Source organism: Melozone crissalis, unplaced genomic scaffold (genome assembly GCF_028551555.1).
Source record: "Melozone crissalis strain CALT ecotype California unplaced genomic scaffold, PUWL_Pcris_2 ptg000007l_1, whole genome shotgun sequence".
Taxonomy (NCBI): Eukaryota; Metazoa; Chordata; class Aves; order Passeriformes; family Passerellidae; genus Melozone; species Melozone crissalis.
In genome coordinates this window covers 13,855,146-13,882,494 of record NW_026535785.1, presented here as the reverse complement: position 1 = coordinate 13,882,494, position 27,349 = coordinate 13,855,146, and the positions used below count along the sequence as shown (strand labels likewise).

The 27,349-nt window shown below is 42.2% G+C and overlaps 1 protein-coding gene across 1 annotated transcript; it reads right to left on the bottom strand.

Annotated features, from left to right (window-relative positions):
* Positions 1 to 8,836: 8,836 nt before the first annotated feature.
* CUNH16orf87 (chromosome unknown C16orf87 homolog) lies at positions 8,837 to 21,006 on the bottom strand. The gene is made up of 4 exons (XM_054296115.1): positions 20,761 to 21,006; positions 17,124 to 17,220; positions 14,828 to 15,010; positions 8,837 to 9,379 (listed from the first exon to the last, which is right to left on the bottom strand). Exons 1-4 carry the CDS (start codon positions 20,824 to 20,826, stop codon positions 9,261 to 9,263), a joined length of 465 nt encoding a protein of 154 aa, XP_054152090.1. The 5' UTR covers positions 20,827 to 21,006; the 3' UTR covers positions 8,837 to 9,260.
* Positions 21,007 to 27,349: the final 6,343 nt, after the last annotated feature.

The window sequence follows — 27,349 nt, the reverse complement described above, 5'->3', positions numbered from 1 at the left end:
TCCTCTCACAATGGATTAGTATTAAAGGACAGGTCTGCAACCCTCCCCACCTCATTAATATTCATTTCAGATTTTAAATTCCAGTTACACAAGGACTCATGCCCAAGGCTTGATGCCTCATAAATTATATTCCATTTTTAAACCTGCAGCATTCCCTGTCATTGTTTCAGAAGGAAAACACTAGCAGAGACAGCTTTAGGCAAGCTGTTTTTGTTGAAAAGAATACTATCTAAAGCCCTGCTTTAACTTCATTAGCCCACAAAGATTTGCACTACAACGAATCCTGCCTGCAAAGCACAAATACAGCTGCCAGCAAATTTTAATTCTGTCAATATTCTGCTTTTGTTCCAGCTGCCACAGCAAGTGCATATAATGTCTGCAGCTGAATAAACTCACAAAAGGCAACTTACCAAGGGAAGACTTGAAAATAGCTACAACCACCATAAAAAACCAAATTAAGAGATAAAGTGACTCTGTACGTACTTTGTCTCCTGGCAAACATGGGTGGGTGATGTAGAGGATTTTGCATTGAGAGCTACCACATTACACAGCCAACCTGGCTTTGGTGGTCAGAAGAAAGGTCCAAAGGAGAAGAGATTGAGGCCTTCTCTGTAAGGGTGGGGGCCAATTTTTGGGTAGCAATCTCCTCCTTCTGTGAAATCCCAAGCCTTGGTACATAGGTCAACCTGACAGCATCTGGAACCTTCTAGTCTCCACTACTGAAGGAATGAACAGCAAAAGGAAAAACAAACTTTGCTCATTTTACCTTTACAAAAGGTAGAAGTTGCTGCAGCACAGATTTCATGTTCAACAGCCTGTTAGTTTAAAACATGGGGAGGTAACTGGAAACAAAATTATCTGACATCATTCTTCTCCCTGCCTTCTAAAAAGCTTCAGGAGGGAGAGGAGCAGACCAGGCTCGTTTCCCAACATGGGATGAGCAGGCTGACACTTGCATGGGATGAGAGATTTTTATCAAGCTCCTATTCTGCATCCTGTCATTTTTATAAAGAATTAACACATATCCTCTTGTCCACTCTGAGGCAGCCACAGAGGTGGTAATTACAGCCTCTCATTTAATGGTCCATTAACTAGAAGAGACATCATTAAATGAGTAAACCCCATAAAGTACACATGAAGCACATGAATATACATGTGGAAATCAGAATCATACAATCCTCTAGACTGAATATAAAATTCAAAGGTAAATATTTTAGCTGGATTTTAACTTTGGCAGCATGGATTGATGACTTTTTTCCCCCGTCTTTCAAATCACTGTCCCCTAACCAGGGCACAGATGGGGAAGACCAAGCACAGGAACAAAAGAACACCGCCTCTGGAGAATTCCTTTTTCCAACCACTGAATTTCTAGATATAAAGGAACTGCCCAACTCTGGGAGCAGCTGGAATAGCAGTATCCTTACTCCTCTGCAAGTGCAGCACCTCTCCAGTTACTCTCCTTGTTCTCCAACTGCCCTGCTCCCCTCCAGCTCCCACTGCTGAAGCAATGCACTGCTCCTTCAGTGACATCCTTCAGGTTTCCAGGTCATTCTCCCCAACAGCCTGACCACACTCACTGTTAATTCCCACCATCAGACCTTTCTCCATTCCCTAGCCAAATCCAGCTTGTCTTTCTCCTACCCTGTCCATTCCTGGCATGCTCTCTCTGGTCCCTGCCTCCCCCTCATGTGTGAGTGAGCTGCAATCACCTTCCTGCCTTTGCTATATAAGGAAACCCCACTGCAGCTCCAGTGCTGGCTAAAAAGGAAAACTGCAAGCCTGAAACCCCAGAAACTGAGATTACTGCAGTCACAATACAACCCAAGAACAGGCTGACAGTGGCCTTTTAAGTCATTGTGCTTTTGAGTATTGCTGCAGTCACAGAGTGCAAGCTGTCAAAAACCCATTAAGATTTCACAGCTTGATCAGCAAAAAAAGCACTGGTGAACTGAGAAGCAACAATCAACAATCAGTATTAATTAATCTAATATAGTCTCAAACCATCTGTTAGTCTCACAAAACATAATTTTTATGACTTCCTCAGATTCCCAATGTTCAAATAATGAAACCTCTTGTTTCCAAAGAATGCATCTGCAATACAGGCATTCAAAACAGAATGTCCCCCTGCTCTTTACCATTTCCTGTATTTTTATTTTTGATCTTTCTGTAGTTGGTAGGAGTAGGGTTCTGTTCATTTGGATTTCAAATTTTTGCAACATATTCACAGTCTAATAAAGATTTTAAAAGACAAAATATTTTGAGACTAATTGTCCTATGTACTATTGCCATCAGTCTCAACCACTGAACAGTACAAATTGTTCAAGTGTCTGTTTCCCCTTCCAAAGTCCTTTAACCTTTTATTTTTTTCCACAACTACATTTAGATGCACACGCAGGAGCTGTAAGCAAACGTGAGCTTCCCTGTTGCTAAGTAACTGTGTGCCAGAGCCTGCCCTGCCACTCTTGGAAGCAACAGCACCACAGCTGCCACGTTTGGAATTCGCTCAGCGCCAAGAAATGTAAGCTGAATATTTTGGATGAGACTCCCAATCTTCTTAAAATGGGTGTGAGCAACAATGAAAGAGAAGTAGATCTGGAGATGACCAGACTCATGAGTAATCCTAACGCTGTGGGACACTTTTCCCCATCAGAGCACCCAGGCTGTATTTCAGAATGCAGCTATTAGTATTTCTCTAAATTAGTCTTCTTGCTCAATATCCCCTCAGCCCATTATACACTGCTTTGAGGTACTATTTTCAAAACATTCCTCTTTGTAAGTGTTAGAAATAGTAATTGTGATCATTCAGCTAAACAAAGTTTTCACTTTGTTTTAAATGTGAAAACTTTTTGAAAACCTTTCATTGGATGTCCAGACCTGCCACTATAAAAAAATCTTAAAAAGTAAATTCTAATGCTCATCTCCTAATCGTAATATAGATTTGTCCACACAGTTTAGCAGGGAATTCTAGTTGTGCAATTAAAAACCACTTTTTTTTTATAGTTTCTAATTTAGTTTCTTGTTTGTAACACAATCAGAGGTAAAACTATCTCAGGATCAGGCTCTGAATCAGTACTTGGCAAAGACTCAAGATAGCTCTGTCTTAGGCATTTCCTAACCTACTGCACCACTTTTCCTTCTTTGGAATTGCTCTGTCCTAAAGAACAGATCTTTGTTGGTTTTCTAAGATGACAGGAAACAGTTTTTATCCTCCACTGTTTCAGAAAGGTACAAAAAAAGGCACTTTTACCTTAAGCCTCAGTCCACAGTTCCTCAGTGAACTTAAACAAATTGAGCTTTATTCTAACTTCATTCACCTGAATTACACCCCAACGTTCCCGTTTTAATGGTTCCCAGCTGAGAGGCTCATGCAAAATGAACAGCTGTTCCCTTCCAGAGTTCCTTACACTCCTGCCTTCCCTCTGACTGTCTGTACAACCAAACCTGTACCAGGACACTGTGTGGTTTCACAGACAGATTTCACACCTACTGCATACTCATGCAGGTTATGACAAGTCTAAATCTAAATATCCCTGAACTCTGCTGTTAATAGGCTGTATGCCATTCCTTAAAAATATCCTTAACACATCAGAATTCTTTATTTGCTGAAGAATTCAATTCCAGCAATAAACACTACTGTCAATACACTACACCTGCTGTGCTAGTAAAATCATTTATGCATTTTACTGAAAACCAGAACTCCTGGGTCAGCTCTTGCCCCAGCAAGTTCACTGACCCTGACACACTTTGGTGTTGCTGAGAACCAGGAGCTGGGGCCAGAGCACCTCCACAGCAGAGACTCCAACTCCACCCCTCCAACCTCCCACCACTACACCTGCTCACATGGCCACACCCCTTTTGCTCCACAACTTCTCCAAATAAAGCAACTCTGACCCAGTCTGAAGATTTCTCTTTATTAGCATTGTATTTTCCATTAAATATTCATAAGTTGTTTGTTCCAAGACAAAACAAACCACAGAAACTTGGTAAGCTTCCAGACTATTAATATTTGTGCTCCTGGTATCTGGAACACTCACTGTTCTTAACAGCATTTTATGGTCCTCAATGCTGTCCAGGATTAAAAATAGTATTTAATTCTTAACTGTAATTAACAAAATTAGTAAGTTATAATTGAGAGAAATAACACTTAGTAGAAAACCAAAGGCAGAGCTCAGGTTTGATGTACAAAGTTAAGAACCACCAAAAAAAGCAACTTATGAGGGGGACTGAAGGGAAGATGAAGAAGAGGTACCTGTCCTTTTCCTGGGGAAATGCTGCATGATGACACCACATGATTCATGAGAACGATATTCTGGGCTTGAAATTTTAAACAACATTGGTGAAAGCAGGTTTAGGTTTTCTTCTGCAGAAAAAAAGAAATACAGGTATTTATCCAGTCTCAGTGCCTCCTGCCTAATCAATTCCTAGCCTCTTACTTGGATGGCACATCCCAACTAACAGCTGGCAGTGCCAGAAATAAGTGCCTTATGAAATAAGTGCAGGGAAAAAAACCCAAATACTTTATTATATTGATTCACAGATATTTTCATTTCATTATGACCTCACAATATCTGTGGAAATCATGATCTGCAATAATGCAGAAAAACTGATTTTCATCTCAACCAAAACACCTGCTTAATCATTTATAACATTGGGACAACTAGACTTAAAATTCTGTAACCTGTTTTGAAAGTGGTAACCTGAAAAAAGAGGAAATAAAATTATTCTATTGTTTTTAGAGCTGTCCCACTACCACTGCAACCAAAGTGGCAACCTCCTTAAAGCATAGGCAAATAACTGGGGAAAGCAATGCCTTGGAATGCTGCAGTTAGATTTGCCAGAGGTTATTTTCCAGAACCCACAGTGAAATTAATGAGAAACCTACCACAAAAACACTGACAGCACAGTCAATACTTTGAAGGACAAATTGCTTTCAGACTCACCTGATGGCACTGGCTGTTAACACTGGCTCTCTGTATTGCCATAACAACCTCAAAGCCAGGCACAGGAGAGCTGTGGGGTGGAACAGTTGGAACTGAGAGCTCAGCAGCAGCCACAAGGAGTCCAGGTCCTGCAGACCAAACACCCAGTGACAGCTGACCAACCTTCCAGGCCAGTTCCCCTGTAAGAGCCCTGTCCATCCTGCTTCCCAAGAGTGGCCCATGATGCAAATCTAAGCCCTGGAGGTGCAGAGTACCAGGAGGTTTGCTTGGAACACTCCCCAAGCAAACAAAAGCCCTGGCACAGACACCAGAGGTTACAGCACATCTGCACCTGTGCATGCACACACAGGGATCCCTCTCAAACAGGCCCAACCTAAACTGTGCCTTAACACAGCTTTCTGCTTAAATCACAGGTTGTCAATACCTTAAAGGTTATCAGAAGCCAAGCACCATGTCCTGTTAGGCAGTGAGATGCTAAACATCCTTCATAGTACAGTCCAAGATACAAGGAACAGACACAGAGCTGCTAATAGCCTACATGATCACTGTTTCACTCTAACACATCCCAAAACCTAGAAAAACTACAAAAGGAAAAAAAAATCAAAAAGCACTATATAAAACCAACCTTCTTTGGGAACTGATATTCAAAGCCAGTATCTCATTTTTAGTCTCTTTCTCAATAAATCCTGCCCAGCTACAGGACAATGATAATTTGCAAAGTATTCCCCAATACTTTGTCCCAATTTCAACTTTTTTTACTCAACCATAGCAGTATCAGAACAAAAGTAACTGGACCATTAAAAGAAGTTTGTAAAATTTCACCAAAGAAAGCTTTCAGGGGACTTCCAGGGGAGGTGACAAGTTTCCTTAAACCATTTTCTATTTGATTGCCAATTTAAAGTTCAGAATTCTCTGGTCCTGACAAATTATCCAACTCCACCAATCCTCACAGCTCCAGAACTGATGAAGCAATGTTTCAGTGCAGACAGCCAGTAACTCCCATTAGCAGGATCTTCATTTCCCTTGCTAGGTAGGAGTGATGTTCTAAAGAAAAACGATCTTTCAGGTTGCCCTCACTGCAAACTGAACACTCCCGTTTGCTGGTCTCCATGGTGAGAATGCTGAACACCAGGGAGCTGTTTGGAATAAGGCTGCCATCTAGGAGCAGAGCAGGGCAAATGCAGAGAGATCTCAAGGCAAAATTTGAACTGTGAGCCCACTTGATGGTCAGACATGCTATTACACAAAGCTATAAACACTGGAAGGACAGATCTTCAGGGGAAAAAATGGATAAGCGGCAGAAAGCAGAACTTGTTAAAAGGTGGTTTACAAACAGACAGTTCCCAATACAATCCTAAACTATTTGGTTCACAACAAACAGTTTATCCAGTCAGACAAGTCAACTTGTACAGAGGTGCAGTGGTACTGCACTTTATCTTCTTTCTTTCATTAAAAAACTGCAGCCTAACTCACTTTTTCTGAAAGAGTATTTTTCCATGTGAGGTTGCAGGCCACAAAAAATGCAGTGAAATAAATGAAGTCAGCCTGAACCACAATGACAAAGGCAGAGCCTAAAATCTTACACTGAAACTAGTCACAAGAAAACCTTCACATAAGCAACTTCCTGAAGCCTTACCATATTTTTTCTTGCTTCTCAGAAACTATGCCGTTTCCAAGCAAGTCAGAGCTGCAGTACACAGAATTTTACTCTTTCATCATTCAGCTGTCACTGGCTTTATTTTACTTTCATAGATGGAGAACAAATGCAATTTACAATTATAATCTCCAGTGATTTGTCAGTGTTTCATCCACGGATCATCTCTAACACACAAAAGAAAGAGCTCTTGAGATCCATCATGCTGATGCCTCCTTTGAACAAAGCAGACACTTTGCAGTTCAGTTACTGAATATGTTCCAAGAAATCTGTCTTGGCACACCACAGTTAGCAGGGCTTTTGGAAGAGGCTGCAATGTCCTGTCTATACAGGAAAGAATGGTTTGTTCCTGGTTGGTGGGAAGACAAAGTCAGGTTTCTTGCTTTGCCAGATCCCCTGGCAAAGACCCACTCCCTGCCTAGAGTGTTTTCAAGGCCACCTGCTTCCATCACAGCTTTCTCAGAGAAACTGGAAGCCATCAGGGGAAGAAAAGTAGCATGAGGATATGTGGGAAAGGGATGACAGAAGAGACCTGGGGAATGCAAAGAGAAGAAATGCAGAAATAGAACTCAACCACTGTTTTAGGAGAACCTCCACCAATGAAGGAGAATAAATGGCCTTGCACATTTGAGAGGTACAAACCTGTTTTTCAAAAGTACTGATTAGAAAAGGCACCACTCTAAATGTAGAAATTAACTTACAGTTTTGTCACATCCAACAACATAAACTTTGGTCCTGTGACAGTAACCAATTCCATGTACAGGAGAAGAAAGAGACAGGAACCTGGAGGAAAGCAGTCAGAGCACCAAAGAGACTGCCTTGGCAGCTCCCCCTGTCCCTCCCTAACACAGCACACCTCATTCCAGCCTGACCATACCCTCAAGTCAGAACTTCCCTTTTGTCACTGGGACTTGTAACTTACCATGCAAATGAATTCTCTATCCTTAACTGACTCATCTGTCCTCACTACTGGTATCTGTGACAGGCTACAGCTCTGGGAAGCACAAGTTCAATGATGCACAGAAGTAGGTCTTGTATTGGCAATTTCTCATTTACTGCAATAAAGACAAATGTGTTTTAGTGGCTTAAGCACATTTCCACACCATCTCTCTCATCCAGTGTTAACAAGGATGCAAATAATTCCTTAGGAGTTAAGAAGTGAAAAGCACTTTCCATGCTTCCTGCTTTCACTTACACTGGTTGCATTTGATCAGTGTCTTGTGGTTAACTTGAAGCTATCACAGCTCCCTCTGTTAATCAGTAACTAACAAACAGCCAGTATCTGATAGTCCAGCTTTATTAATAAACATTTTGGCTTCCACCCAGAGATCAGTTCTGTAGCTGAACCTCATCAGGCAATTCTCATTACTCAATGTGATGCTGAAAACCACCAGTAATATTGATGAAAAAGACATTTAGTTGCATTTCCCCTCCTAGAATAGAGGAAATTAAAGGTGACTAAATCCCAGCGTGTCAGATTTTATGAATGTAATTCTCTCCTACACCTCCTCCCTCAGGATTTTACACAGCTTGAGGCTTTGGGGTTTTTCCTTGGTAAAATAAAGTCCCCACATAATTATTAAAGGAAGAATTTTGGCTGAAATTGCACTATACTACTTTAAGAAAGACTACTTTGTTAAATGTCTTCCCCAGAACTATTTATATCAAAACAGCTCATTTTTGCAAACTCAGGTACACTTTGTTTTGGTATTTACAGTCAGCAATCCAAACACAATACCAATAGCAATTATGCTTTTAAAAGACAGTCAAAAAAAGCTATGGGGAGTAAAAGGAACTACCACATGATGTTTTGGAACTGCAAGTCACAGAATGCCAACTGCAGATCTACACCTTTGATGTCTCCTTCTCTCCCTCTCCAGTAAATAATGGGCCAAGAAAGAGTACAGGACAAGAACTTACCAGCTGGACAAGGCAGGTACTCAGCAAATAATTGTTACAAAACAAGTGCTCGGCTCAAACTTGAGGAGTCTGACCCCCAAAGTATATGATTTTTAAAAAACAACTCTATGGAGCAAGAAATTATCTTCTAGAGATAATTCATAAAAAATAGGAAGTTGTCTAACAAAATAATCCTCCCAAATTAAACCATTTTAATTTTCTTCCTACCAGAAACATATCACACCTATTACAAAATGTCATACCTAGGATGAATACCAGACTTTTAAGAGGATTACAACCAACAACCCTGAGTATCACAAATGTACTTAATTCTCAGTTCAATAAAATATTGGAATATCAATTTATTAAAAAGTTATGTGAACTGTACATACGTAAACTGCAATATAGCTTCAAAATCTGAAATATATAATTTTAAAGGAAAATCATTTATTTCTGAAAATATTTAAAATATTGCATTTCTGGCAGCAAATTCAAAAGAAGTGCTCTGGAATGGGTGCAGTCTCTCTGTGCATTTGTCTTCAAGGCATGAAACATATCTGCTTTCTGATTTTTCACAGCACAATCTCGTGACCACTTTCTTTCTGATTTGTAGAGACAGAATTGGATTTCCAAGAACAGGAGTAGAATTTTTAACAGGAAATGCTATGGTCCTTGTTGGTGCAGACAACACACTTTCCGAGAGTCCATGGCACCTTGGAAATCTGCTAGCCATCCTGCATAAAACTGCATCAGATTGTGCTCACAAGTTACAGAATAAGTCTTTGATTGATAATTTTTCTGTTTATTTCCGCCAAGGCCACTGAAAATACGAAGGCCTTTTCATCTGAAAGGTTAGCATACATGTCAACTTCTTTTTCTTGTTTCTCTGTAGAAGAAAAAAAAGTCACTATTAGAAGCTTTTTCCATTATTTGAAGTTAATGCAAGTTACACAGAAATTAGGAAATTATGTGAAGTAGTGGAATTGAAGTTACTCAGTCAACTCCTATGCATGGAGGGGGTAAGAAAGAGGAGGAAGTAATAGAGGCACACAAAGGTGCTGGAAGAGCCACAGAATGAGTCAGCCAAAAGCATGACTGAACTTCTCCTCTTTAACAGTGAAGGAAGAATGAACTGTTAACATAAAGATAAACGAGTATTCAAGGGTTCCTTCAGGTTTTTTTGGTTTTAGTGGTTTGGGTTTTTTTCTTTACATGCCCACCTCCCATCCAATAAAGCATAGTTATTTCACAATATGCTAATTAAACACAAGATTTGCCCCCTTACTTTACAGATACATGAAAGAAACCCAGGAGTTTAGTGACAGGGTCAAAGGCCAAAGAGCAGACACTTGGATGAAGTCAGGCTCCAAATTGACCGTCATGCACATTTCTGGACTTTCTACACTGCAGACTTTCCATCCTATCCCAGCTGTAGAACAATGCTAACACACCTCCTTGAGCAAGTCAAACCCATGAGCTCCCTGTGCTGATGTTGGCTTGCTTCAATGCCACAGACAAACAGGAAGCCATCAAAAAGTTTCCGTACTGCAGTGCTCAAATCAAGTAAGTTACACTACAAAAATTCATAAAAAATTATAATTTGAGTAATACCATTTGCATAAATACCACCTCCTCCAGATCCTGACTGGTTCTATCCCAGTTTAGCAAACCACAGGTAGCTGACACAAATTGTTAAGAAAATAAAGCAAACAAAGAAACAGTTTTGTCAGCAGAAGAGCAGGCTTGTAGACAGAAAGAAGAGAGAAATACATTGAGAGCTTTCAGCTGTGGAGCTCCATCTCTAATCCAGGTTCCACGTGGCTTGGACTCATTTCCAGTCACAACATAAAGCCCACCTGAGAGACCCCTCAGTCTCACTAACACACTCACACACACCCACACTGTGGCAACTGCTCCAGCAAGACACCTAAACTAGCATGGGAAAGCCAAAGAAAGGGCAGCACTGGAAAATAACAAAAAGCAGGATCAGGAACAAAGATCCCAGCAGCTCCCATCTCCACCTACCCACAGGGTTACCCTTCAGTGGGTTCACCCTCATAACAATGGTTTTATTTGGCTTCACATTTGTGTGCAGCTACAGAGAGAACTCCAGCAGAGTGTTGTCTGTGTGAAATCAAGTGCTTGTGCTCAACAACTGAGTGGGAGAAGCTCCAAAATCCTTTGCCACTGTGTTCTGATTTACTGACACAGAAACAGCAGAAAGCAGCTTTTTGCTGACTTCCTGGCCATGCAAGGCAATATCCTCTAGTGCATTGAGTTTGAAATGCGTTTCAAAGTGAGGTTCACTGCCAGCCCTACCCTGCAGTTTAAGACAAATCAGCTTCTGTATGTACACTCTGGGCTGCTCCACTTCCTCCCTCTCACCATTTAAAAATTAACAATGCTGGGAGCAGTTCTGAGTACAGACACTACACACACTGGTTATTCCACATTAACCTCTTCTATTTTCATATCTAAGCCCCACCCCTTGATTCATACTTCCTGATCCAAACGAATCCAGCCACAACTTGAACATATCAGCAAAATTAAAAATACTCCCCCTGCACCACACCCTGGCTGCTGTTAACAGACTGTGGATTTCTTTGTTTCCCTTCCTCCCAGATCAGCCTTATTCTGAGACTTCAGCTTACTGAAATCTTGATATCAAAGAGTGTGAGGGATTAACACAGGGGTGCAGGCTTCATGCACTCTCAGGACAATTGTAGTTCTCATCAGTAACAAGTGAAGAGCTCACACCTGCATGACATTTTATCATACACTACTCCTAGGATACCACAGCTTCCACACACTGAAAACTTTCTACTTCAGTCTGATCTGAGAGTAGTTTTGACTCATTTCTCTATTATGAGCAAAAGAAAAATAGTATTGTGTTTCTACAAGACAGTAAGACATTAAAAACCAGGGGGTTTGGTATACAACTAAGAGGCCATTCAGGCAAAAATAGCTTTTCTGGATCATGTCTCTTGTATCCCCAGATCTCCTGCAATCCCTTTATACTGCAGCCCTTCAAACAGTGATTATGTATAAATCACATATGGACCTCCCCCTTCACAAATTCTGTATGGATTCATTTTTCAAGATAGCAAGTTACTTCAAATATCCACACTGGGAAAGTAAATGTGTGAGTAATGCAGCTGGAAATTACAGAAAAAAGAAAACTTGAATCAAGAAAATGTATTCAGCTTAAGTTTTATCAGGATACTGAAATGTCTGTATCTACCTTTATGAAGATCTGGCCTGCTAATAACAAGTCTGCTTCAGCAAGTCTACTGCTCTTACTGAGACTTACTTGCTGGTAACCTCTTTCAGAATAACCAATATCAATTCCTCCAGTACAAAAGGGTTTTTGTTTGCTTTACTACATCAGGGTTTTTACCCAGGTAACAAGGCAACCTGGGAACCAGTCTACCTGTGTGTCACAGTGCCACACAATAAAACAAAGAACACACCTCCACAACAAAATCAGAGTCAAATTATTAAGTGTTTGTATTTTCAAAATACATTGCAGTACATGTGACAAAGAAATTAAGTGACAATTTTGACAAGCCAAGGCTGCAGGGAGGAGTTCCTATTTTCCAGGGTCATCACATGCCTCTGAAACATGTGATAGGATCATTTTCTGGGTCCCAGCACTGCCATATCCCCTCAATCTACATCTGCTTCCTCTTTCCTCCCCCTCCATTCCTTCTTGCTAAATCTGCAGGGAAAATAGCTTGTTTTAAAAAGCCTTTTTGCTTATTCTATTCTTCTTAATTGCAGCAGCTCTTTGCTCTAATGTGAGCCAGTCACGAAGGACACAAAAGAACCAGTCAAAGGCACAGCCACAACTGGGAACAAGCACAGTGTGTATGGAATTGCATGACAAGCAAGGAAGCAAAGCTACAGATGTCACTGGGGTCTTTAGGAAGGAAATTTTCACAGCTGGATGGTCTTCAAATGTGCAGATAATTTGTTCCTCCATGTTAATACCACTGAGGTGTTTTCTGTCTGCCTGTTTTTCCATCTACAAATGCATTAGGAGCCAAGTATCTAAACCATGCAAGCAGTGGCTTCTTTTCAAGTGTTTGGGGCAAAAGCACAACCTCTAAAGAAATACCCAAAATATCCCTGAAACAGAGAACAGGCAAGGAAATTAGATACTGCCACCTTGCACTGCAGAGCTGACTTTGAACACACACAGACTGCTGCAAGGACCAGCAACCACTCACACAAAAACCACCTTAACTGTAGTACAATTACATTGCTTAATAGACACAAGCAACACTATCAAGCAGCACATGTGGTAAAGGAATAATATTTCTAAAATTCCTGCCAATTACTCCACACATAGTAGTTTCAATTTTGTAAGCAACTTGAAAAGGGAGAGGTCAATGTTAACTTGTTTTAGTAATTACTTACAAAAGGATGAGCTCCCTGCTGAATTTATTTTTACAGCCATAACAGCCTTATATAGAAACCTTTTTTTTTTAATCTGCCTGATAATCATAACAGTGGTCTACACACACTACAATCTGACATAACCAGAAGTAAAAAAATATTCTAAGCCTACTTAGTCCTGAACAATAAGATGAGCTGCACTGGGGCAAAGACAATGACAAATGGGTATGAGCCCAATCCCTGCACAGGAGGCTGAGGAACAAACAGCCATCACAAGACCAAGGAAAAAGCATGGTAAAAACAGCACAAAAAGATGAAGGCAATCTTAACCAGTGAGGTTCAACTTTAGGGAAACACCAAGAAAAGGGACACCACACACACTCTTATTCAAAGATTCCACTACACCCAATCTCTACTCTTCTACCTCCAAGCACTGCAGTACTGTTACAATGGAGTTTGCAGCAAGAGGTTAGAAACATTCATCCTAGTTTTGGATAGAAAAACATGTTCTCTTAATATCCCTCCTGCTGTCAAATCCTTGCTTTTTGGAAACTACAAAACATGTCTTAAGAAAATGGATCTTTTCCTTTGATTGCTTATGTTGCATTCCTCTTTGTCAGGAGACAGAAAAGAAGATTCACTTTTACAAGGCAGCACAACCAGCTTGCTGGAATTTTAAAACCAAGGCTTTTTGTGAACTAGAATGGCAGTTAAATGCCCAGAAAGGATCCTAAAGCTACCAGACAAGTCCAGCTTGGGTCACTAACAGATAGGGAAGCTATTATGACTTGCTGACATCAATAAGTCATACGCAATAGTGAAGAGATTAGATACTACAAAGTGCATTTCTATTACACTGAAACAATTGCCATCTGGAAAATGTACAGAAATGAAATTCCACCTCTTCCCACACTGAAAGCACTAAAAACCCCCCAACAAATCCAAATTTATACTTGGTTTTTACATTAAAGAAACATTAAGAAACAGATTTACATTAAACAGTAGAGAGATCAAACTTGATTTTAAAAAGTCAGAAATTGAAGGAATTTCCAACATGGATTAGCACTCTTTATTTTGTAAGGTGCAAAGGAAGAATAATTGCATTTCTGAATCATGCCACATGATAGGCTTCAAGATTTCAGGAGTTTTAGGAACAATATCTGCTGAATATTTGTATGAAGTTTTGTCATTCCCCTTTTATCTCCCTTCCAACCTTCATAAGGTCATGCTATGTTTTGGATTCATAACTCAGGTCTAAAATTACTATCTCCAAAAAAACAGCTAGAAAATGCAGTGTCAATGGGCTCCTAAAACAAGAGGAACCCTAAGTGACAGTTGCATTCTTGAGGGTTTCTAGAATTACTCTAGCTATGTAACAGCCTCTGTATAATGATTAATACCAGCAGGTCACCAAGGAACCTTAACAGACAAGGAGTCATTCTTTCCTCCAGAAATAGGACTAAAATTCAGGTTATAGTAGTGATTTAACATGCCCCTTTTACTTTGGCCCTCCAAAAGGTTTCAAGAAACTTTTAAAGTAATCCAGTCATCCTAATCCCCTCTCTGACAACAGATATCATTATATGGCTGTCCTTGCGATAAAAGCAGCACCACCTCAATTAAAAAAAAAAATTTAAAAACATCACCCAAAAAAACCCACCAAAAACCTACTTAACACTTCAGTCCAATGGCTTTCAAGCTACATGTTGAAACTTGATACAGTGGCTAAAAATATAGATTCAGATCTTTGTAGTTAGTTTCATCAGACACTGAAACATAAAACCAGAGGTCTCTACATATGCAAATCAGTCCTTTCCCCACGTTAAGGTATCAGGTACTGGCTGAACTAGTTTACTTATTGAATGGTATCAAGGTTTGCTGATTACAAAAGATACAAACAGAAAATCCAACAAACAGATTTCTGCAGCTCTCATACCTCTTTCTTCCTCGTGCTTTTTTGCTGAGGCACTCTTAGGCCTTCCTCTTCCTCGTCTGCTGTGGTCTGAATGGCTGTTGGACCTGGATCTCTTGCGGTTTTCTAAGTCTTTACTCACTGCAGAATTGATCTTCTCTCGCTTAACTCTCTCTGTCCGCCTCCTTTTGGCCTCACTCTTGTTTTCTGCGCAAATGAACAGAAATGCCATGATGCAGGGTTGTTTTCACCTTTGTTCTTAATTTACTCTTAATGCTTACCCCACCCAATCAACCTTATCAAGTGCTCAGATGCCTGTACCTTTACAGAACAATTGCATCTGCACAATATCCATGCAGAAATCAAGGTGCCAGATCCAGGAGGGTGCTTCACTTCTTGATTCCAGGGATCAACCCTTTAATTGCTTCAAAAGCATTTTGCAGCCTGCGATGTTTGCTGGGCCACAAGAAGCTGTTTCCCAAATAAGACAGGAACACAAACTGCACACATCACAGCCTTTAAGACACCACATTCTGTATCTGTTCCACTAGAAAAGTTTATCATACAGCAAACACCACAGCACTGGGGCTTCCAGAGACACTAACAATGAAATCATTGCTGCTGCTCACACAAATTGAATGCTGAGTCAGTGGTGCTGGCACAGAACACCTCAGAACACAGTGAATGTGTCCCACCACTCCAGCCTGCGACAGGGCCCCTCAGGCTCACTGCTGAACAGGTATTGTTCTCCTCAGCACCAAGTCAGTCAAAGAAAGGAGCATTTCCATGAGTTTTGTCTGGAAGTTCAGCATGAATTAATGAGCTTGGGTACCAAATATAGTACAGTCACCTCTGCACACTCATGGATTAGCTGCACATTTGTAAGGCTGCAGCACCACTCCACAGTAGCTGCACTGCTGAAAATACTGGAACAACATTTTGTAGAAGTAGTTGTGGTTACCTTAGGAGCACAATACAGACATACACAGTCTGCTACTGTATCTCTCTGGGGAACTGATTTCCTTTGGCTGCAGTTGTGCCATTGATCTTGTACAGACACAGGGACAAGCAGGACAGCAGGGCCCAGTCACTGAGGCTCCTACAGAACCTGCACTTCAGTGGCACAGCCAGGGTGAGGTAGAGCAGGGGAACCTCTTCAGACCCTGTCCAACCCCTCCTCACACAGGGCCACCAAGAGCCAGCTGCACAGAACCATCTCCAGAAGGGTTCTGACTACCTCCAAGGATGGAGACTCCACAACCTCTTGGACAGCCTTTGCCAGTGCTTGGTCACACTCACAGTAAAAAGCACTTTCCAGAGCTGCTTTCCAGCAGGATGGCCTCCAGCATGTCTCCATTTTGCCTCCCCTGGTGCATTTCCTCTGTACAAAGCTGAATTATACAACCACATCGTGGCCTTCAGCTTCATTTGGTAACAACTTTATCAAAAAAAGCAGGAGGAGGAAAGAAAATTGATCAACACTTCCAATCTACCAGAGACATTTCTTAACCTCCTCCACCTTGAAAGATCAGTTGTCAGCATAATGTCAGCTAATTCCTACAAGTGGTATCCTTCAAAACATTGCTACAAAACATCAAATAGCTGACTTCCATTTTGTAGGTCTGGTAGACTATTTAAAAAGTAGGTATTATAGATCAGATATTTGTTAGGTTTGGGTCAGATTTTTTGGGTTTTTTTTAATATATATCTTCCCTGTTGGGCTCTTTTTCTGACTAATTCCTACTACTGCAGGAAGTGACATAAATGAACACAAGGAGAATGCTATTCATGCCAGAATGCACATTCAACAGACTTCTTACTGTGTCCATCAACAAAAGACACACAAGTCAGGCACAAAAAAAGCAATATTTAAATTAATCATGGAGAGAGAAGCAAGATCCACCCAGTTTTAGATTAAACATTATGACCAATTTTTTATTTTCAAAAAACCCAGCTTCAATCAGCATGAGCTCTGAAATCAGATCCTTTTGGGACCTCTACATGTTTAGCTTCAAAACAGGATTAACACAAAGCATTCTGTAAGGGGTTATTCTGCACAGTGATCAGTGTGTGCAGCTAGAACATAAACAGAATAAATGCCAACATCATGAGTACAAAGAAAACTGAAAACAGCAGCTTCCCTCTTCTCCTCAAAAATCAAGAAAAATTAACATATGCAAAGTCTTCCATGCACAAATTGAAGGGAAAGTGAACTGACAACAATCCATTTACACAGAGAAGTAAAATCCACTATCTTTTGCCTCCAGGAAATAAGAAGAAAGAACTGTTGCTCCCTTCTCCCCCTCTCTGGAAGCATTACCTGTGATGGGTGGGGATCTCTCAGCACGTTTGGCGTGCAAGAGTTTTCGGCTGATAAATATGTAGCCACAGGGACATGATTTACATGCAACAGGAACCTGGGAAAACAAAAGACAATTTTTTCAGATAATTTCACATTATGACCAAACTCCTGTCTCATGAAGAAAAAACACACTTAGTAACTCACATTTTGTCCTCAGAGATAACTCTTCAAATTCAGTCTGTACTGCAAACTACAGCCTGTCCTGTTACTGTATTTAAACATAATAGAGCCAGATCCTGCTGTAAATCACTCACCAAGCCTTTTCTTTATGCAGTTGTTAAAAATCAAGCTTGAAATGTACAGCTGTTGTGATTGCTTTGCACTACTTTTCCCCAGACTGACAGGAAGGGGGTGGGGGAAAGCAGAGAGCATTAAAGGAAGGCTGAATTAAAATAGAATTCGTTTCTCTTCAGAGCTCTCAAATATCAGTAGTCAAATCAGTCAGACATTTCCAGTTTTGCTTCCTCTATATACTGGGAAAAAAAATAATTATGAGTTCAACCCGTCAGTACATTGTGAATGCATTCACTCCCAGCAGCATTTGAAAGCAGCTCCTCTAGAGAGGAGCAGCTTTAGAGGCACAATAGAGCCTGAAGCAAAACAGATGCATTTGCAGCACGCTCTGCTCCAGCGCTGCAGACAAGGCCGGGTGGGTACAGAAGGAGCTCGTTAATTCAAAATGCAAATAACCCAGGCCAGGCAGGCAAGAACTGACTGCAGGCCCCGGAGTTTGAGAGAATACAGTGCCTCTGAGCAGCTAAGCAGGCAGCAGCAATATGCTCCCCCAGAAAATAACAATGTAAAACAAGAAATGCCACATTTCATATGAAAAATAACAAAAATCCACTCAGGGCAATTAAAAACAGCAACACTGATAAATTACAAAGCTCATTACCTTAGTGCCAAGATCTTGTGAGATCTTTTAGAATAGTAAGCAATACACCATGTTGCTTTGATTAGGTTTAAGACTGAAAACACAAATCAAAGCAAGTTTAGGCAGAGATCTGGAAGAGATTAAATAACACACATTAAAGTGGAATCATGCTGAAGCATGATAGTGGGGGGGAAAAGGCAGGAGGTGATTTCTCAAATGTAATTCTCAAAGACAGGTCACTACAAGTCCGCCAATAGCCACTGAAACAAACAGGAGCACAGAACCACAACTGCCCCTGTCCATTTAACCAGACATGGGGAAGAACCGAGTTCCAAAGTTCTACTGACTCAAAAACCCAGCCAAATTAGTACGTGAATTTGTAAAGGGGAACTTAATGCTACTCAGAATAATCAAATAATTTTTCTTTCTGTAGCACATCTGAAGTCCTGCACTTCGCCCTACAAAAAGCTTGCAGATAGACTTTTTGATACGGGTTTTGCAGAACTAGAGATTTTAAACTCCGTTTATGGAGACACTGACATAACAAAAACGAGTCCAACAGAGGTTTATTGAACTTTAATGGTCAGAATTTAGCAGGCTTGTGTGCACAGTTGTCTCCTTGCTCATACCTCAGTGTAACAATCCTAAAGCCCCACCATCTCACAGACAACTTGTGTGTGTTCTTAACGTGACACAGAATTCCAGCTAAATCCATTTCTGAGCACTTGGGTCTCTCCAATAATTACCTTTCCAGGCTTGGCCTAAAAAAACCCAACTTTGGCAAAGCCACCCAAGGGGATTGGAACAGAGTCAGTATTTCTCAAGGAACTCAAGTGTGTTTAACAGAACAATACTGCTCTGGTGTTACAGGTTTGGGGTGTGCAGCATTTGAGGGTGGGGGCCTGGGGGAAGGGGTTTATCACTGAAACTGATCACTCTCAGTTATCCTTTGAAGACCCACACTGATAACATCCTGCAACATAATTAAGGCAAAAGAGCCCTAAACACTATTTCACACTGTTTAGCATTTTCCTAATAAAAAGGGAATTTTTCTCACACAAGACATTTTACTTGATGCTAAATTAAGAAGTGATTATTATTTTCTGCAGATTGACTGCAAGTACTTCAGGCTCCCTAGCTAAAGGAGCTGTGCTTTGATTGTGAAAATACTGAAATATGATATATTATCTAAATTACAACAGAAAAATGTATTGAAGTGTAAGAAGTGTTACTCAATATTTCGCTCCAATAATTGTGGGTGTCTAAATATTTCCATGCATGCCACTTCTGCTGAAAAAATCAGAAACAAATGCTAAGCCCTTGCTCATGGAAGAATTTAAGAAACAGCACCACAGGACACAGTCACATAAGAATTATATGAGTTTCCTCAAAATCTGTAAAGGGTTGACTTGCACAGTAGGCCTTAGCTCCTTGATCCCTCTCAAATATTTGGCAGTGGAAAACAAGGTGTTTTCCACTATGAGCAATGTGTGCCAGAGCAGGACATATAAGCACATAAAATCCATGGAAGCCATAGAGGAGGTGCTAACAGAAAATCTACATTGACAAAAACAAAACACACGATATGCATATAAGTGCAGAACAAAGTGACACTTTTCACATCAGTGAAAAAAATCTTACAGTGTTTCCTTACTTATTGTTGATAGTTTGACATTACTACATTTATCAAAAAAAAAAAAAAATCCACCAACCAAACAAAACCACCACTCTCATATATGATTTCTCCCTCGTTTTCGTTTCTCCTTTCACCAACTGAGTAACCAGAACTTGGCACACGATTTCTTTTTCAGAAATAGTATTTCGGTGACGTGCCTAACGTGCATTTGCAGCGGTTGATCTGTTGGGTAAAACATGAAAGGACGCCCACACACAGCTCAGCGCTCCCAACTGTGCCAGGATGGGCAGGAATACTGTAAAACTATGCAAGTCAGAACAAAAAATGCCATTTTTCTAAAGCTATGCAACTAGGAAGAAATGATGTGAGGCTATTTATTTTTTTCCTAGGTATGGCTAAAGCAGTGACAGGGGCGCCTTTCCAGGGTCACGGAGCCGATGTCCCCCGGAGTGCCGGTGACAGGCGCTGCCCCTCGCCGAGCCCCAGGGCCGCTGCAGCGCCGGACCATTGTTCGGAGCTCCGCCGCTTTCAGCGCTCACATCACTGCCGGTAAATGCACAGGCTCCTGACACGGCAGCGGTGCAAGCAGCTGCCGCTCTGTGTGAGTGTGAGCAGCTCCATTTTGTGCACAGCAGACCCCGCAGTGGGACACACCGACAGCTCAGCGGGCACTGGGGAACCGGGCACACACTGCACCGAAGGTCTCCCTCCGTTCCGCTGCTTCCCGACCACCCCCTGGGAAAACAACACCTCTGAGCCCCCTCCCGCCCAGCCCCGGGCACATCAGTCATCCAGAGGGCAAACCGCATTATATAAATCACCCGGCTCGTTGTATTTTGAACAGATCACACAGTTACTAAACAACACCAGCACACAACCGTGAGGTTCTGCAGTCGCGCAGAAACCCCTCAGCACAATACAACTACTCCGCTACCCTGCCGGAGGGACGCGGCGTTCAACCCACATTCCGTGCAGAAGCTGCAATGGCAACAACCATTGAGTTCACACAAACACCGACTGGAGCCGCACGGAGCCGGTCTGCCCGCTCCGCCCTCCGCAGCCCGGCTCCGCCGGCAGCCGCTCACCTGCTGGTCGCACTCGGGGCAGGACTTGGTGGCCATCTTCACTTTCTTGGCCCTACTGGAGGACATGCTCGCTGCTGCCGTGGCTGGGCTGACACGGCCACGGCCGGAGCGCCCGCCCCGGGAGGAGCCGGCGGGAGGAGCGGGAGGAAGGAGGTGGAGTGAGGAGCCGGCGAGAGGAGCAGGAGGGAGCGGCCAGAGGAGGTGGCGGGAGGAGCGGGAGGAAGGAGGTGGAGTCGGAGTGAGGAGCGTGAGGGGGCGGCCAGAGGGGACAGCGGGAGGAGCCCCGCGCGCCCCCGACATAAGGCAAGCCCCGCCCACCCCCCGCGCGCGCGCGGCCGGCCCCGCCCGCGCCACCGGATTGGCTGCGCGCGGGCAGCGCTCGGAGCCCCCTGGCGGCCGCGCTGGGAACGGCCCGAGGGGTGGGAATGGGGAGGGGAGCGGGAACGGCGGGGGGAGCGGGAGTGGTGAGGTAAGCAGGAATGAGGGAGCCTGACAGAAATATCCCTGCCGTCAGAAAGCACCGAACACCACCTCTTCGCTCTCCATCTCGATTCAGAAAGAGCCAAGCCTTCAGCAGAGGGGGATGTTCATCGCCTGCTGCACTGCTGGCAGCCGGGTGGTCCCAGAGCGGGGTGTCTGGTCGTGCCTTTTAGTGGGTTCTGCTCACAAATTGGATGTTTTGGAGTACAGTGTCCTCAGACAGCAGTGTTTCACTGCCAGACCCCACCAGGACCAGAGCAACAGGAACAGCTATTCAGGAATTTCTGACACATAATTCATTATTCATGCATGTCCTAGCGAGGATCCTCCACGTTGTCATGCCAGCCCTCTCCATCCTTACTACCAACACAGTATGATGAATAAAGTATCAAACATCGCTTGCAATGTTGTGCCAGGACAACCTGTTGATTTTTTTCCCTCCTCTTCCACAAGTGTCTGCCCTGAGCCTGGCTCCCACCCAGGGCATGAGAAGGTCCTGTTCTGTCCCTGTGAGCGCTGAGGTGTGTGGTGGTTTCTGGCTGTGTACACAGGTACCAGACTGCCTCATTTGCCCTTTTCCTCTCCTCCTCAGTATTTATGACTCAGAGGGTGGACTTGTTTCCCTGTTCTCCCTGCAGATTTTTTTCCAGCCTATACCAGTCCATTGGCGCAGGTGTTTCTCCAGAGATACACAAAGACAAGACAGGTTTATTTTCCATATAAACTGTGACTGCTGCCAGAAAGCAAATATGTTCTATGTAGGCACAACATCCATATTTCATTCCTGAATCCAGAACAAATCCATGCAACCAGGACCTTGAGCTTGCATTTGGATTTTAATTTTTTTTTTCCCTTAATTGATAAGGTCCAGACATAGCAAAACATAGAAAGGTATTTGAGGAGGATTTACAACAGCAGGGGGCTCTGCTGAGTATAGTAACAGTATCTAGTACATAAAATAATGAATATACAAGACAGCTCACAGACATCTATGACAATACCCTGCTTTTCTTCATAGAGTAAATAGTCAGTTGTTCAACTACTCCATGAAAACAAAAATGTTTTCCTTACTGAATGCAAACAAGGTTATTCCTAGCTAGAAAACTGATTTACCATACATGTACTTTTCATGTTATTCTAATTTTTAACACATTACTTTTGAGTTGTGAAAGTCCAAAACTATTTCTTTTACATAATTTCAGAGGTTTAATCCAGCACTGAGATAAAAATAGCAAATAAGGGAACAGGTTTAAGGGTACAGGTACTTTCTCTCTTAACAGAGTCGAGACACTTTGCAAGACCAAGCCTTATTTAAAATGTCTTTTACACCAATTTAAAATAGAAAATAAGAAAATTTTGCAATGTGTCTGTCTTATGAAAAGCTGCAGGTGACTTTGCAAGTGCCTGATGGTTTCTTTTCTTGGCTGTTGTCACCAGAGACTCCAGCTGAGCTGAAGGGCCTGAGATGTTTCCACTGCCTGGCACATCAACTGCCTGCGACTATAACCTTACAAGGAAACAAAAATTCCAAAGTAGGATCAATTCACACATCTGATCCACCTCAGAGTGGCAGAGAGAAGCACTCCTGAGCTGTATTTCTACTCAGCACTCCATGCAATTTGGAAGCATCCTACTCTCCTGCAGTGTCCCCCAGGAGAGCTGACAGCCTTGGGCTCTGTCAGCCCCAACCTGCTGACAAAACACAGCAAATTGAGAAATTAAATTCCTAAAGTGCTCTGCAAGGTTGTGTCAAAAAGGTTATAAAACACATCCTGGTTAAGTAACAACTTCCTAATTAGTCAGCTACAGTCAGCAGGGGTATTATTCTTTCCACGGCCAAAGTACTATCCAGAGAATTCTTAAGCTATATCTAAAATACAAGATTAGGATGCATGAGAGCAAAATTACAAATAATAGGAAGAGCTAGATTATAATATTTGCAATGTTACCATGTGGGAATTGAAGTTGTAATGGGACAATATTCAACTGGCAAGAAGAAAGTACTGTATAAAAAAATACACTGATTATACAGACAAGTTTAAATCCTATTTTATTATTCTGATTTTGGTAATTTTGATAATAACAATAATTTATAGTACTTAATAATGTCACTGTGCTTCTCACCAGTAGATTTCAGGGCAGCTGTAATCTGAGTCCCCTCTGAGTCCTTTCATAGGCAATCAAAGCCGTGCCTAACAAGTCCTTTGAGATCCCATTACTCTGAATTTGGGCAAGACCAACATTTAAGTGGCACAAATGTTGGCTGTGTTCTCCAAGTACAGCTAAATATTGAGTGTTTCCCAATTACAAAGCATTTTTAAATTCACAATGTTGTTAAGCATTGGTGCCTCTTGGTTTCAGGAAACCCAGGCTTAGGTTGGCTCAGCTAGGCACATTAAGGCTTGCCTGAGGAAAAAAGGCCACAGCCTCAGATTTTAAAATGAAGCTTTTCTTAAAATATCAATAATTTAAGCTATCTAATAGCAGTAGCACCTACGGTTCCCTAAAAAAAGGCTTCCAACATTTTATTCTCACATATTAGGCCTTTTTTGTGGGAAACTTTTTAAAAATCCACATGGCATTCAGAACAGTTTGGTTTCTACCAATTCATATAGTTTCACCAAAAGCTTACATTATTTTCATAGAGCATTTTTTCAATTAGTTCTTATGAAGAGAATTCAATAGATTAATTTACAAATTCCCTCTGAGTTTGGTTTTGGGTGGGAGATTGGGCTTTTTTTTTTCCTCTTTATCATGAAATAACGAGTTGTTAAACATTAAGGTATGAAGTCATGTAACTGGTATTTTTGCAGTGGACTGGATTGATCTTTGCACCAAATCTTAAAGTTTTATGTTCATTTTGAAGAACAGTAGAAATAGTAATTTCTCTGAAGATAGTCTTTATATTCTGATCTGCTGCCATAAGCAGTAGTCCATAGTAAAAAAAAACATCCTCCTTACTTGAACAACACAGTACAGAAAACCTTGCTCTTTTTGTCTGAATAAACCTGGTTTTCATAATGTGGTTTCCATTTACTTAGTATGCTGAAAGATTTGCAAATATCATTAAAAAGACTTTGGCATTTTAAGCTATTGAGAGCAGTTTTCTATCCAGAATCTTTATTTCAATGGAACAGCAGCAGCAGAATGAATGCTCAGTTACCGCATGTCATTATTGTAATCATGGGGTTTAAACCATGCAACTATTCATGGCAAAGCAGCTTGTTGAAGGTCTGTCAGAGTGGAACATGTGATAGCAGCTGTTATTTTGTTTATCACTCTTATTTCTCCAAGTCTCCATCCACTTTCCATGTATTTGTGCATTTGCTGCTGTTCTGTATCTCTACTCAGCACTATCAACATGCAATTAATTATTTTAGCTTCTTAAAACTGCAAGAAAAGCAGCTTGTGTCTTTAAGACTAGAGGTGGAACACAACCTGGAGATCAAAGAACCTTGGTAAGCAGCACTGTCCACCTTCAGTGTCTGGTTTGTCTGAAACCTGTGTTCATATGATTTGCATATTCATTTAGGAGCAACTTTGCCTCAACACTGCAAGTTCATCCTACACTATTTACTTTCAGGAAAACATCTGTATTAAAATAACCTTTGGAGATACATTTACCACTTGTAAAGAGAGAGACACTTTTCTCTAACACCACTTCACACTGCATTTACCATGGAAAGGCTTTGTTTCAACCCATTTATTTCCTGTGCTTTTCTAAGAGATTACCCAGACTATTGAACTCCAGTTTTGCATATATTTATTCCAATGTTCTACTAAAACCCTTTTGGCTTGTGCCAAGTGCATTTACAGGTGTGGAGCCTCCATCCAAGGCTGCCCTGTGTTATACACAACCCAGCAGCCTCACAGAATTTGCAAGCAAGGTCTGAGGGTTGCTTGGCTTGTCACCAGTGCAGGGACAGAGATGTCAGGGGATCTGTGCCTTTCCTTGTGGGGGATCAGAGGGAGACTCAGGGCAGTGCTGGCTGGACTCTTTGTGCTGCGCCAGCTCTTTCTGGGGGGCGGGTTGGGGGTGGAACAGCAGCGTGTGGACCAAGAGCAAGGGTCAACTTGTGTTCTTCCCCCAGCAAAATTAGTGTTTCCAAATTACAGTCCATACTCTGATCTTTAATAGCCTGGGGAGCATTTCAGCCTTGATTTCTAAGGAACCATGAAATACACTTGAATTAAGATACCTGGGAAATCTACTTGTATCCACTGAATGTAAATATTAGAATTCAAAATAATTTGAACATTTCAGTTCATCTGATAAAAGCTTACTATAAAATCCAATCTGGTTTTGTGATAAATCCAACCTTGACATGTCCTACCACAGCTTGAAATATTTTCTTCTGAACTACTTTTTATCAAACCTAGAAAAAAGGGACATGACACTATTAATTATCGAACTGCCAGATTCAGGGAGCACTCTGCTTTCCAGATACACAACTGATGACAACTTTAAAAGTAAAGTGTCAAAACATACAGGCTCCAAAACCTGACATTTCAAAAGTTAAAAAGGCTTATGGGAAAAAAAATCAGATGCAATCTCCTGGAACAGCTGCGGCAGCTTCAAGTAAACAAAAATGGACTTCTTGGAACATGAATTTCTAACAGAGCACTCCATTGGGTCATTCTGTGGGCAGAATTTTGGAGGCAGGACAACCAGGGTCAGAAACACCCAACATGGCCTTCACAAACTGAACAGTAAACAAGAAAAAGCTCTTAGTAAAATCAGTACAACGACTGGAAACAAAAAACAAATGAGTTTTCTGCACCACCTCAAGAATGTTCCTTCAGCACAAAAAAATTCCATCTCTGTTATTTTGTTAACTATGACTTGACTAAAATCCTCAAGCAGCAATTATTTTAAAATTAGCACAAAGCAAATGCTGAAAAATATTGCACTTGAAATAAACTAAGAACTGGAGCAAATGACTTGTGAAACTAAAGACTATGGCAAGCAGGAGCTTGTTAAGAAGAAGAAATAGTAAAGACAGAAAAAAAGCTAAAGACATAATTGTATGTAATGAAATAAAATCAGATACACCAAAAGCAGCTTCCTTGCTCTTCATCAGCTGAGGAAAACACCAAAACAGAACAGAACCCAAGTCTCAAACCATCTAATTTAGGCACCTAAAATTAGGAGCTGGTTTGCCATATTCTAAGTGGCAAAAGAGAAAGTAAAAAGAAGGTTCTACAAAAACAATTCACAAATAAGGCTGATTTACTGCCCAGGCTCCTACTCAGGGAGGTAACATTAGGTCATAGGAATATTCCTGAGTGAATGATCCCTTATTCCACTCTCTGAGCACAAACAAGGAGCCTCTTCTGGGCACCCAGGATGGGTAAAAAAGGCCTTCTCCTGCCCAGGGGCAGCAAGGAGAAAGCATTTACCTCTCTCCCCCCTGAATTCTGCTGCTGTTGTATTTCATGGCAGACCTCCAATCATTTGCTATGAAAGCTGAACTGAACCCGGGAGATAAAAACATTTTCATCATCTGGAAACAATGAGAAAACTGTGAAAGAGGACTGGCTTGTTCCTGCGGGAGGCAAGGATCAGGAGCAAATGCTCCCCTGGCAGGGTGACAGGGTGAGGGACGGGGCTCTGGCGCTCGTTCAGCCTCGCTGCCGGCCCGGCTCTAGAGCCGCTCTCCAGCACCCCCGCAACAGGTGACCGAGCCCCGGCCGAGCCCAGCCCCGAGTCCACCGCCCCGCATTTCCAGCGCCAAGCCCAGCTCAGAGCACCGAGTCCAGCCCCGAGCCCACCGCCCCGCATTGCCAGCCCCACGCCGGCTGCCAAAGCAGCGCAGGCGGCCTCTCCCCCACGGACAGCGGAGAGCCAGCGTGGGCAACGCCGCGCTCCTCGCAGCCAGGGCAGAAAAGCGCAGCCAGGGCAGAAAAACACACCCAGACAAAGGGAGCGCTCTTTGCGCGGCCAGGCGGCGGCACCGCGGGCTCCAGCGGCAGAGAAGAGCTCCCCAGCACCGAGAACGCTTGGCTCTGCCGTTTCCTTAGGAAAATCCCCCGCACTTGCCCTGACCCCGGTTCCCCCCGCATCCCCAGCAGCGGGAGCGCGCCCCGCCCTGCAGACAATGCGGGAGCG